The 12,278-nt window shown below is 45.6% G+C and overlaps 1 protein-coding gene across 8 annotated transcripts in view; it reads left to right on the top strand.

The window, feature by feature from the left end:
* myo6a (myosin VIa) overlaps window positions 1-12,278 on the top strand; it is a gene marked incomplete at both ends in the record, with an annotated part of 69,172 nt that overhangs the window by 43,350 nt on the left and 13,544 nt on the right. For all 8 annotated transcript variants that reach the window (XM_080833133.1, XM_080833132.1, XM_080833128.1 and 5 more), the window contains 4 exons: window positions 1,900-1,990; window positions 4,057-4,207; window positions 7,637-7,845; window positions 8,996-9,074. In XM_080833133.1, coding sequence (XP_080689259.1) covers window positions 1,900-1,990; window positions 4,057-4,207; window positions 7,637-7,845; window positions 8,996-9,074 — 530 coding nt within the window. The remainder of the gene's footprint in view (window positions 1-1,899; window positions 1,991-4,056; window positions 4,208-7,636; window positions 7,846-8,995; window positions 9,075-12,278) is intronic.

Below are 12,278 nucleotides of genomic sequence, written 5' to 3'. Positions count from 1 at the left end.
AGAGACCCAGCCTCACCCAGAGACCCAGCCTCACACAGAGACCCAGCCTCACCCAGCCCCACACAGCCTCACCCAGAGACCCAGCCTCACACAGAGACCCAGCCTCACATAGAGACCCAGCCTCACCCAGCCTCACATAGAGACCCAGCCTCACATAGAGACCCAGCCTCACACAGAGACCCAGCCTCACCCAGCCCCACACAGCCTCACACAGAGACCCAGCCTCACACAGAGACCCAGCCTCACATAGAGACCCAGCCTCACCCAGCCTCACACAGAGACCCAGCCTCACATAAAGACCCAGCCTCACACAGAGACCCAGCCCCACACAGCCTCACGCAGAGACCCAGCCTCACATAGAGACCCAGCCCCACACAGCCTCACACAGAGACCCAGCCTCACATAGACCTAGCCCCACACAGCCTCACACAGAGACCCAGCCTCACACAGAGACCCAGCCTCACCCAGCCTCACCCAGCCTCACATAAAGACCCAGCCTCACACAGAGACCCAGCCTCACCCAGCCTCACATAAAGACCCAGCCTCACCCAGAGACCCAGCCTCACACAGAGACCCAGCCTCACCCAGAGACCCAGCCTCACACAGAGACCCAGCCTCACATAGAGACTCAGCCTCACACAGCCTCACCCAGAGACCCAGCCTCACCCAGAGACCCAGCCCCACACAGAGACCCAGCCCCACACAGAGACCCAGCCTCACCCAGCCTCACCCAGCCTCACACAGAGACCCAGCCTCACCCAGCCTCACACAGAGACCCAGCCTCACCCAGCCTCACACAGAGACCCAGCCTCACCCAGCCTCACCCAGCCTCACCCAAAGACTCAGCCTCACACAGAGACCCAGCCTCACATAGAACCAGCCTCACACAGAGACCCAGCCTCACACAGGATTGATTTGCGACCCTAATCAAACACTTCCAGCCATCATAAGCAGCTGCTCCTGAAGGGCCTGATTAGCTGCATGAGGTTTATTACATTAGGGCCATAAGTGAACTGCTGGCGGCCAGATCTCCAGGGCCAGAGCTCAACAGTCTTCCACAAAGCAGGGTTTTGGAAGATAACTGTATGGAGTAAAACATTAGAGGGCCATTTTGACCCAATATGTACTGAAATACTAACTTGATCAATACTTGTAGCTAGTATTCACAAGTTAATTTGTAGTTTGTATTCTTATCCCACTCATGTTCAAGACATTCAAGTTGACATAGTTTAAACTGCTTTGCTCAAGCCATGCCTTGAGGTTGCCATTATTACCCATGACTGCTAGGGATTTGTGCTAATCACCACACCCATTTGACACAGACGTGGATCTTCACCTCTTGATCTGAACAACCCGTCCTAGACTCTGTGGGAAGTGCAGTCTTATTTTCAGAGGTTTTTATTTGGCTTGAGGCTCTTCAAAAACACACTTTGGTCACACTTGGCTTATTAATCCTCCTTTTAAAGCCTCCTATTTCATTTTGGGAAAAAAAAACCTAAACTCCACTGTCATTTTTCCCAGTCAGGTTTTAATTGTGTAGTCTGCCTTGGGTACTACCTCCATGCAAAGAAAACGAGAGATACTAAAATGTAATTATAAGAATGGGGCTGCGGGAGTATCAGTTAAGTTTTATTTTTATTTTTACTGAAGTGAAACCTTGAGAAATGTCTACTTTCATATGAGCTTGAGAGCTTTTCAGTCATCAGATTTTAGGAGATTGGCACATGAACACAACACATGGCAGTCTAAATTCACTCTGCTAGTTGGTATTTTATGCTTTAGACACTTTCTTTCCAAGATTTTAAAGGAAATGTATGATTGATTATCTTAACATCATCCCTCTCCCATCCTGTGTTTTGTTGATTTTCTGTCCTTGTCCGTCTCTGCCGGCGTTCACAGTGAAGAATAAGATGCAATACCGAGCCAGTGCTTGCATCAAGATGCAGAAGACAGTGCGGATGTGGCTATGTAAGAGGAAGCACAAGCCCAGGTGGGTCCTCTCTACACTACTCTACTCTACTCTATTCTACTCTACTCTCCTGTACTCACCCTAACCCTTACTGTACTCTATTATACTCTACACTTCTCTACACTACTCTACTCTAATCTACTCTCCTGTACTCTACTCTTCTCACCTTAACTCTACTCTACTCTACTCTGCTCTACTCTACTCTTCTCACCTTAACTCTACTCTACTCTACTCTGCTCTACTCTCCTGTACTCACCCTAACCCTTACTGTACTCTATTATACTCTACCCTACTCTACTGTACTGTACTCTACTCTCCTGTACTCTACTCTCACCTTAACTTTACTCTACTCTATTCTACACTACTCTACTCAACTTTACTCTACTCTACTCTTCTCTTCTCTACTCTACTCACCCTAACCCTAACTGTACTCTACTCAACTCTACTCTACTCTACTCTACTCACCCTAACTCTACTCACCCTAATTCTACACTAACTCTACACTCACCCTCTATTCTACACTACTCTACTCTACTCTACTCTACTCACCCTTACCCTAACTCTACTCCTCTGTACTCTACTCTACTCTATTCTACTCTCCTCTACTCACCCTAACTCTACTCTACTCTTCACTACTCTACTCTACTCTACTCTACTCTACTCACCTTAACCCTACTCTACTCTACTGTACTCTACTCTACACCACTGTACTCTACTCCGGAGCTGCATGTAATTATATTTATTAGACAAACAACAACAACAATTGCAATTGGGCTCCTCTCCCAGCACAAGGCTGAAAGTAAAGCCAATGATAAACCCATCGCACAAGGTCTATATAGATAGAAGTTAAGCTTTCAGTAGTGATAACCACCTGGTGGATTTCTGACGAGGCATTGGATGAAAGTTTTGCACAAGATTGGAAGAAGCACAGTTTGTCCCTTCTTATCACTTCTGGTCTAAACATGCTCTTGTACGTATGCAGACTAAGTGGCACCTCATAATCTAAGTTACACACACACATACACGCCGAAAAGCCATGTTCCTGCTTTCATAAGCAAGATTCATACAAGGAATATATTAATGCAAGGCACTTGATTATTATATTCTTAAATCATTAACAGTGTTTGGAAATAATCTCCAACACTACTCTACTCTTCTCTTCTCTTCTCTTCTCTTCTCTTCTCTTCTCTTCTCTTCTCTTCTCTTCTCTTCTCTTCTCTTCTCTTCTTTTCTCTTCTCTTCTCTTCTCTTCTCTACTCTACTCTACTCTACTGCTTTTCTGTTCTCTACTCTGCACTTCTTTTTTCTTATTTTCTATTCTTTCCTTTCTCCTTTTCTCCTTTCTCTCTCATTTTTTGCCTCTCAACCTTCACTCTTTTCTTCCTTTCTCCATCCTCTCCTCTCCACTCCTCCTCCTCCCTGGCGTCCTCCTCTCTTCCTCATTAGAAAGTGCTTTCACGGCTCAGTGCCCTGCTGCTCGGGCTCCTCACCCTTCATTACTGTGGGGAGGTGTGTTAGGGCGGCCCGAGCTGATGGAGTGATGGAGAGAGAGAGGGAGAGAGAGCTGCTCGTGCTCCTCACCCTTCATCACTGTGGGGAGGTGTGTAAGGGCAGCCCGAGATGATGGAGTGATGAAGAGAGAAAGAGAGAGAGAGAGAGAGAGCTGCTCGTGCTCCTCACCCTTCATCACTGTGGGGAGGTGTGTAAGGGCGGCCCGAGCGCAGCACCGGCTTTATTAGCCGCTCAGCCTCTCTCAGGGTCTCTCATGATGGACAGCTCAGGAACAAGCTAGGACCACGCGGAGAGGGGGTTTTCTGTCAGCGCTGACAACCAGGGCGGGCTGGATTTCTTATGTGTACTGGGGGATCGGTGCTGGCTGCCCGGTTGGGGGTTAGGTGGAAGAGCAGCTCGTTTAGCATTCAGCCAGCGGCTGTTCTGGAAGGGAACATGCAGTCTGTGGTGCTTAATAATCAGTCCAACCAGATATCTGTTTAAACTGAATATGTGACTAATGTGTCTCTCTGTCTGTCTGTCTGTCTGCCTGTCTTTCTGCCTGTCTGTCTGTCTGCCTGCCTATCTGTCTGTAGGATCGATGGGCTTGTTAAAGTGCGTAACCTGAAGACAAGGATGGACAAGTTTAATGAGGTGGTGGCTGGTCTGAAGGAGGGTCAGCAGGAGATGCGCAAACAGATCCAGGAGCTGGACGCCTCCATTAATGCCCTCATGGTCAAGATCAAGGTGCGTGGGACCAGAAGTGTGTGTGTGTGTGTGTGTGTGTGTGTGTGTGTGTGTGTGTGTGTGTGTGTGTGTGTGTGTGTGTAAACATATGTGTGTGTGCAGCCTTACATATGTGAGATATATCAGCCCTGCAAGGATTGTCCCAAAAAGACACACAAACAAATAAATCAGATACGCTCACCCTGTCTCACTTTCTCTCATACACACATAAAAACACTTGTATGCATCAACATAATTATGAGAGGTCTGTGCCTTAAGGGAACTTCAGTGATGAGAGGCCTCTTTGGTTTGTCAAAGTTGCTGCTCCCGCTTCTGTTTGGCTGTTGCTCCATCTCTCTCCTCTATCTCACCTCTGGAGCCGTCTGTGCGATGAAATCTTGTTTGTTCATTATGTCCCTGGCCTGCTCTTATGTGCACACATGCCTTCTATCTTTCATCTGCTGGGCTCCGCTCTGCTCCACGCCCAGCCTGTGCTTGGGGTAGTGTGCCAGTTTGTCAGCTAGCTAGCGCTAGCATTTGTGCTCTAAATCACATTCCAGGGATTAGATGGGGAACTTAATGAAGGAGAGAACATATGCTCATCCTCAAGAAGTATGCAGGGTGATGGTACATGAACAAAAGGTTAATACAGATAATAAGTAGGGATAGGCGCGCTCTACTTAAAAACATATATAAATGCGTTTTCGGGTGCGAGTAAAAGAATGTTAACTATGAGTAGAATAAAACCGCACTCTCAAGCTTTTCTCATTAATATTAAGACCAGTTTATTTTGCACAGACGCGTTTTGGCCTTAAGCCATCGTCAGTGTACAATACAGATAATACCCAACTGCTTGATTAATGGCCCCAGCAGTGTTTTATAATCGCAGTTTTGTCAATGAAATGTAGATTAGATGAAGAACTCCCAATGAAAGCACTTCCAGCAGACAATGTCTGTTTGCAGGCTGAGGATTTGTGTGTCAGTATGTGACTGATTGTGTTGAGTCAGCTTTAAGGTGATGCTGGTGGATGTTTTGCTATGGACATCCCATTTCATGAAATGCTTTGTAGTGTAACTATGCTTTTAGAGCATCCGTGGCATCTGAGCTTGTTCATACATATATCTCAGTTCTCTGCATACTCTTACGCAGAATGGTTTCCCTGGTGACAGCAGATGCCAATGCATATTAATCAACATCTGCTACCTATTTGTGATTTCATGTTTATAGCATTGCTAGTTGAAACCCTGTTACTGCCAACGAGATCTTTCAAACTTTAAGTCACTCATATTCAAGTGATTTATTGTGAAGGGGGGGGGGGGGGGTGAAGAGAGAAACATAAGTGGTTGGAGAGAGGCACACAATTATGAACAAACACACATGCACGCGCATACACACTCATTCTCCCTTAGGGCAAGTCATTACATTTCCCATGTCTAGGGCAAGAAGGTGTAGAAAAGGGGGCTGCAATCACCATAACTTTGTTTCAAACAGAACATTATTGCATTTATTGACCATCACAAAGACAAGAGAAGTCAATAGACAGGAGGGAGATGGAGTGTGATTGGCCAAAGGAACAAACACAATTCCCTGTGTTTAGGGGGGGGGGGGGGTGGAGGGGGTCTGTAGGGAGTAAATTGGTCTACAAAACAAAAATAGAATAATCAAGACACTTGGGGAAAAAAAGAATAGAAACAACATGGCTCTTTACCTTTGTGCAAAGTTTCTTTGCCGACGGTGATGAAATGATTGACTGAAGAGCTTGAAGGAGAAATGCAGAGAAAGGGAGAGTTATCTGAGAGTTTTTGGAGATACAGAAAGAGTTGGGTATGGGTCCGGAGGACTCTTAAGGAGAGACACATCTTACCTGTCTACAGACTCCTGCTAATGAACCAAGGCTTCCAGCAACACGCCATTCACAGCACTTTCCTCTCTAGTTCTCTTTTTTTTTTACTGTGGGACCAAGCATCAGAGCTTGGATATGACTTCCAGGGAAATAAGATATCCAAAAGTGTCCGACAGCTTCACTGAACCGAGTGGAAAACCTTAAGGGATCTGACAGTCCCTCTGTGCCTTACAATTTGAAGTGGCAAAGTGCTGTTTTAACTAAGTTCTAGAGTTGAAGAGAGGAGCAGAACTTTATCCTTTGACATTATATCAAAGTTAACATGGAGGAACAAGAAAACTATTTGTTTTATGCGTTTTCATTAGTATTTTTCCAGAACATCATATTTTTATAGATTTAGTGTGACCCTGGACTGTTTAAACTACAAGTCCGTTTGGGAATGGGTCCTCCAGGAAATACATGAAGTGCCCTCAGTGGTGTATGGAGCCATACTCCTGAAGGGCCAGTATTACATTCCTTTAGTGTGGGGTTCAGCAATGTGTAATAAGCCTCTCTGCATTATTCAGTTGTACTTTTCCAGACTCATAGATATTTCATGTCAGTTATCAGCATTATTGTAAGATCCTTATAGAGCCTTGTAGCGTCAGGTTTTTATATCTTGCCTGCCTCATTAAGAATTATTTGGCTCTTATCTGAGGACACCCTGTGGAAGTACCCGGCAGCCTTTTTTGCTGAAATTGATCTGATCAGATCGTATCAGATCAGATATAAACACATTTTTTTTAAACTGTTTTTTAAAAATGTAAAAGACTCGCATTATATAAAAAACTGCCTTCTCTTTGAAAGAAAGTAGGTTTATGCCTAAAAACATATTTTGTAGCCTACTGCATAAATCAGTTGTCCTAAAAAACTAAAATATTACAGTATAACAGCTGGCTCTTTAAAGATCAAATGTGATTATCCATTAGGAGGTAGTATGTACAGTAACAGAAATGTAGGCCTATCTGTGTAAAACCTATTGAAAGATTGTATTTGGCTTATGTTACACCACATGAAGTGGTAGCAAGTAGACTACTAGCTATATGAAAGCTAATTGTTCCTTCATTGATGTGATGACCGCACTGTCACGGTGAAATCACTTTAAATGTTCAAGCTGTAACTATACCTGGCTGCATCACAAGAACCAATGGATTATGTACATGTAGTATGGTCATTTATCATTCTGATATCCATGGCGATCACGGTGGGATTATTTGTTTACATGAGCTGTACTTTGTTAGCGTCCCTACGGAATGTGTAAAGTTACTTGTATGCTAGTGTGTATTGCCAGTGTTATCTGTAATTTAACTTTCCATTCATCATTACAACTGCATATCCCAGTGAAATGAATTTGAATGAGTTGTTCATTATGCTATTGTTCATTATGCTGGCATGCATGTTATTAAACTGCGTTGTTATTTTTTTTTGATCAATTATTTAATTTTGCTGCATTAATGCAGAATCTTTACCGTTGGCATTGCAATGCATCGATGCAATGATCATTTCCACCAGCCCTAGAGGTCTTATACTCACATCTTTGGGTGCGTACCGTTCTGTGCGTCCCCAGAGCACGGTGATGACGCGTCTGGAGATTGACCACGAGCACCAGGCGCTGGTGACCCGCTCGCAGCAGCTGCTCAGCTCCATGCAGAAGAAGAAGCAGGAGGAGGAGGAGCGAGAGCGCCTCATGCGCATCCAGGAGGAGATGGAGAGGGAGAAGAAGAGGAGGGAGGAGGAGGAGGAGCGCCGCAAGCAGGAGGAGGAAGAGCGGCGCCTGTGAGTTTCTGATTGAGTGCCCCCCCCCCCCCCCCCCCCCCACCAGGTTTTGTTTTGATTATGCTTTCGGTTATACCCACAGCTTTAAAATCTGGCTAGACAGACTTAAAAACCAGACCAAGGCTTTACGCACAGATTTTAAAAAGCCAGACAGAGTTCTCTAGTTAAGTTTTTATTTGTATCCACTGAGCCCATACGCTTACCCGGGGAAATTTCGCTAGTAAAGTAAAGTTTTCTCTACTTAGTTTCACAAGGAATTCTCAGTCTGCCCCAAACCACATTTTCACTCCGTGAGATTCTTTTAATACACTTACCCTAAAGACGGTGTACTTTGAAGCTCTCTGCAAATAATATACTCAAATAATACTCTCCTGGCACTCTGTACTGATTACAGAACGTCAATATGATTAAGCTCTTTGACTTAAACTTGGGAGGACAGTAGGCGGCGTTTGTAAATGCAGACCATGTCTGCAATGGCCTCAGACATATTTGGTCAGCCTGGCAGCCATATTTTTTTGACGGGTGTCATAAAGCCCTACATTAGCGCTAGCACCCCACCGGATTTTTATTTCTATTTTAGTTTGGGTCATTTCAGGGGACAGAAGTGGAGTTTATGGGCCACAACAGCATTCCAGTCACTTCCAAAAGCACCTGGCAGGTGTGTGAAGGGCACTGCTCTTGAGTGTACTGCTCCACTGACCGTGCTCCTGGGCCTCCGCCATCACTGACACCTCAGCGCCTGCCGCTAGTCTCAGTAATGTGCCAATTATGAGACATTTGATTACAGCGGGGCGCCACGGCCAAAGATGGGGGTGGGGGGGGGGGGGGGGGGGGGGGGGGGGTGGGGGGGAGTCTGGTGGGGAGGTTATTTACCGTGGGTCTCGGCGAAAGCAAGTCTGCCACCTTGTCTTGGCATGAGTTCAGTGTTCTAACATGAGCTTTGGCTGCCCGACCTTGTCTCCGGTGATGAAGATGATGATGATGATGATGATGATGGATGATGATGCTCTTCTGAGACAGTCGGGACAGGGAGGTCGATGCCCATCACAGCGACATCTGACACTAAGCATCTGAGAGAGTGAGACGGAAAAAAAACAAGTGATCCCCCCCCCCCCCCCCCCCCCCCCCCTTTCTTTCTGCCGTCTCACAGGAAAGCAGAGATGGAAGTGAAGAGGAAGCAGGAAGAGGAAGAGAGGAAAAAGAGGGAAGAGGAGGAGAGGAAGCTGCAGGTGAGTGTCTTCCTGATGGCTTTGTTTGCCCTCCACTGCCCCTCAGTGTCAGGCCATCCTGCTGACTATGGAACTGCCTCTCAGTATTTGCACTCTAAATGCTTCTGTTTCTCTCTCTCTCCCCTCTCTCTTCTCTCTCTCTCTCTCTCTCTCTCTCCCCCTCTCTCTCTCTTTCTCTCTCTCTCTCTCTCTCTCTCTCTCTCTCTCTCTCTCCCCCCCCCCCCTCTGTTTGTCTCTATGGAGAGGAAGGGTTTCAATTTCCCTCGATGGAAGCATTTTAGCATTTCAACTCTTTTTCAGCCATGTCACTATCCACTCAGCAAGCTACTTACTCTATCGTGCTTAATCTTGGTCTTTCTCTCCCATGTCGTTGCATGTTCTTCAATATCTCTCCCTTTCTATCTTATCTCTCCATCTCTCCTCTCCCTTCATTTTCATCTTATTCTGGGGATATGCTTTTTTTTCTCTATAATATTCTCTATTCTCTCCTTCCGCCATGATCACTCTTATTCGTCAATTTTTTTTGTTCATCTTACTTAATTTTGCTTCCATTGATCTTCCCCTCCCTCTCCTCATCCTCTTCTCCTCCTACAGCAGTTATTCTCAGTTGGATGGCCCTCTGCTTGAGCCGGATGAATCACTTCTCTTAGCTTTTATCCTTCCGACTGCTGGGCTCCCTGTCTTGATCAAAGAGGCTGGCCTAAGGCCTTCAGCCTGAGGCACTGTCCAACCGTCCCAATCATGCTCTTTTAACTTCCTCTCCTCTGCTGTTCTCTTGCTGCTTCAGTGCTCTTCTCTTCTCTTTTTTTGGCTGTCTCAGTATTTTACTTTACTGGATGTTGGGTTTGCTGTCCCACTATCCTCATATTTTGCTCATTTCCACTTTTTTTCTCTCTTTCCACTTTTCAGGAGCTTTGCAAGAACTCCTTTTAGGACTTTTTAAGAGTTGTACCTTTTGATTCACATCGCAAAGTTTGTTTGCTGCCTTGCAAAGTTTGCTGCCTTGCAAATCTCCATAACGAGCCATTCTCTCTCTCTGAGTAACAGAGCCATTCTCTCTCTCTGAGTAACAGAGCCATTCTCTCTCTCTGAGTAACAGAGCCATTCTCTCTCTCTGAGTAACAGAGCCATTCGCTCTCTCTGAGTAACAGAGCCATTCTCTCTCTCTCTGAGTAACAGAGCCATTCTCTCCATGAGTAACAGAGCCATTCTCTCTCTCTGAGTAACAGAGCCATTCTCTCCATGAGTAACAGAGCCATTCTCTCCATGAGTAACAGAGCTCTTCTCTCCATGAGTTACAGAGCCACGATTTGCAGCTGTCAAGTGTTGCATGTTTGTTTTGAATGCTTTTATTTGAAGCTGATTGCATCCCCCTCGAGACCTGCTCCCATTTTTTTTTTTTTTTTTACTTTAACGTCAGTTGCGTTGACACTTGACACCCTGTTTGACCCTGGCACAGTGTGTCCTAGATGAGATGCTGTACTCCCCAGCTGGCCCCTAACCCTGGGTCTGTGTGCTAATAGGCTGTTATGTCCTAATTGAGCGCATGGAAATCCTCCAGAGTGAATGCCCACAGACACAGCAGAGGCTTATTAGGAGGTGAAAGAAGTATAACCTTACAGTGCAGTGTGATTTCAAGTTCAATTTCAATTTTATTAAGGATAGCCCCTTGAGATGCAACATCTCGTTTTCAAGGGGGTCCATCGATACATTACATACCATATTTTGAGATTCAAATTTCATAGAAATGCTCTAGAATAAAAATAGGTATACAATTCAAAAGTAAAAAAAAAAAAAATCTTATGATCCCCTTAAAGAGACACTGACTCAAATGCTGCTGACACAGAAACCCTGCTTTTGGCCTGCATACTATTGGTATTAAGGCTGACTCATAGTGCGTAGGCTCTACACGTAGTCTATGCCAGTGGCCTTTGCGATTGTGAGCATTTATATGTATGTCTGCTTCGCCCTATATCGCGCTATAACGTCGGCGTTAGCAAAGGCTTCGTCAACACATCCTGAAACATCAGACAAGCGGACCAATCGCAGTTGTTCCGTTCTGTGTCAACATGACGTGTAGCTCCATCTGTGGAGGGGTGCATCAGGCTACAGCATAGGTACCTCCAGTGTAGATTTAGCCAGAGCCTGCTTGATGTGTGCAGGAGCAGATGACCCACACTTTTGTAATCAAATATGCCTTAACTGAGAGGCACGTAAGAGCTAAAAGGTCTTGCACTCTTGATGGCTCTTTCATGAAGAGTAGTATTTGTCACACTGGTTTGCCTCAGCTTGTAACTTTACTAAAGTGGAACAGGCCTGAATGTGCTACAAAGTCCATGTCATTTTTTTTGTGGTCTGCGCTCCTCATTTTGTAAATAGGGTGTGCTTTAGAATTATAGATCTATTGGCCATCTCCCTCTTTCTGACCTGAAACAAGTGTGTGTGTCATCCGTGCTGTTCTTCAACTTTCTCACTTTTCCCTTACTGTCTCACCGTACACACACTTCATTATGGAGGGGACGTGCTACTGTGTGACAGTGTGTGTGTGTGTGTGTGTGTGTGTGTGTGTGTGTGTGTGTGTGTGTGTGTGTGCCCTTCATGAGTTGGAGTTTACTTTGAAAGCAGACACATCCATCCATCATCCGTGCTGTTCTTCCACTTCCTCACTTTTCCCGTACTGTCTCAACGTACACACACTTCATTATGGAGGGGACGTGCCACTGTGTGACAGAGGATATTAAGTAGTCCTGCCATACTGCCCCAAGTGTGTCTGTGTGTGCGTGTGTGTGTGTATGTACCTTTAATCTTTGTTATAGATTGCTGGTGTAGATGTCTTTATGTATGTCACTTCAAAGCCAGTGAAGAAAGTTTGTTGCCCTGGTCATATGTGTTTGTCAAAGGTAAATCGAGGCAGAGCTTTTGAAAAATTCGAAATTTTGAAAATGAGGAGGACAGAGAGGCTGCTGTTCCGACGGATGAGGGGAGGAAAAGGTCCAGGGGGCGGGGTGGTGGCTGGGGGCGGGGGTGGAGGTTGTTTGGGGTGGATGCTGAGAGTGTGTCTGTGGCGCTCCAAAGCTCCTTTCCCCTTTGAGCTGAAATCTTTGTTGATGCAACAGAGCTTGCAGAGCGCATGCTATTCATATTGCATCTTATAGGCCCCTGTTGTCTTATAGGCGCTCGGCAGATGACAGCTGTGGCCTGCAG

This window comes from Sprattus sprattus, assembly GCF_963457725.1.
Source record: "Sprattus sprattus genome assembly, chromosome: 2".
Lineage (NCBI taxonomy): Eukaryota > Metazoa > Chordata > Actinopteri > Clupeiformes > Clupeidae > Sprattus > Sprattus sprattus.
The sequence above is the reverse complement of the archived record's forward strand: the minus strand, read 5'-3'. Positions and strand labels throughout refer to the sequence as shown.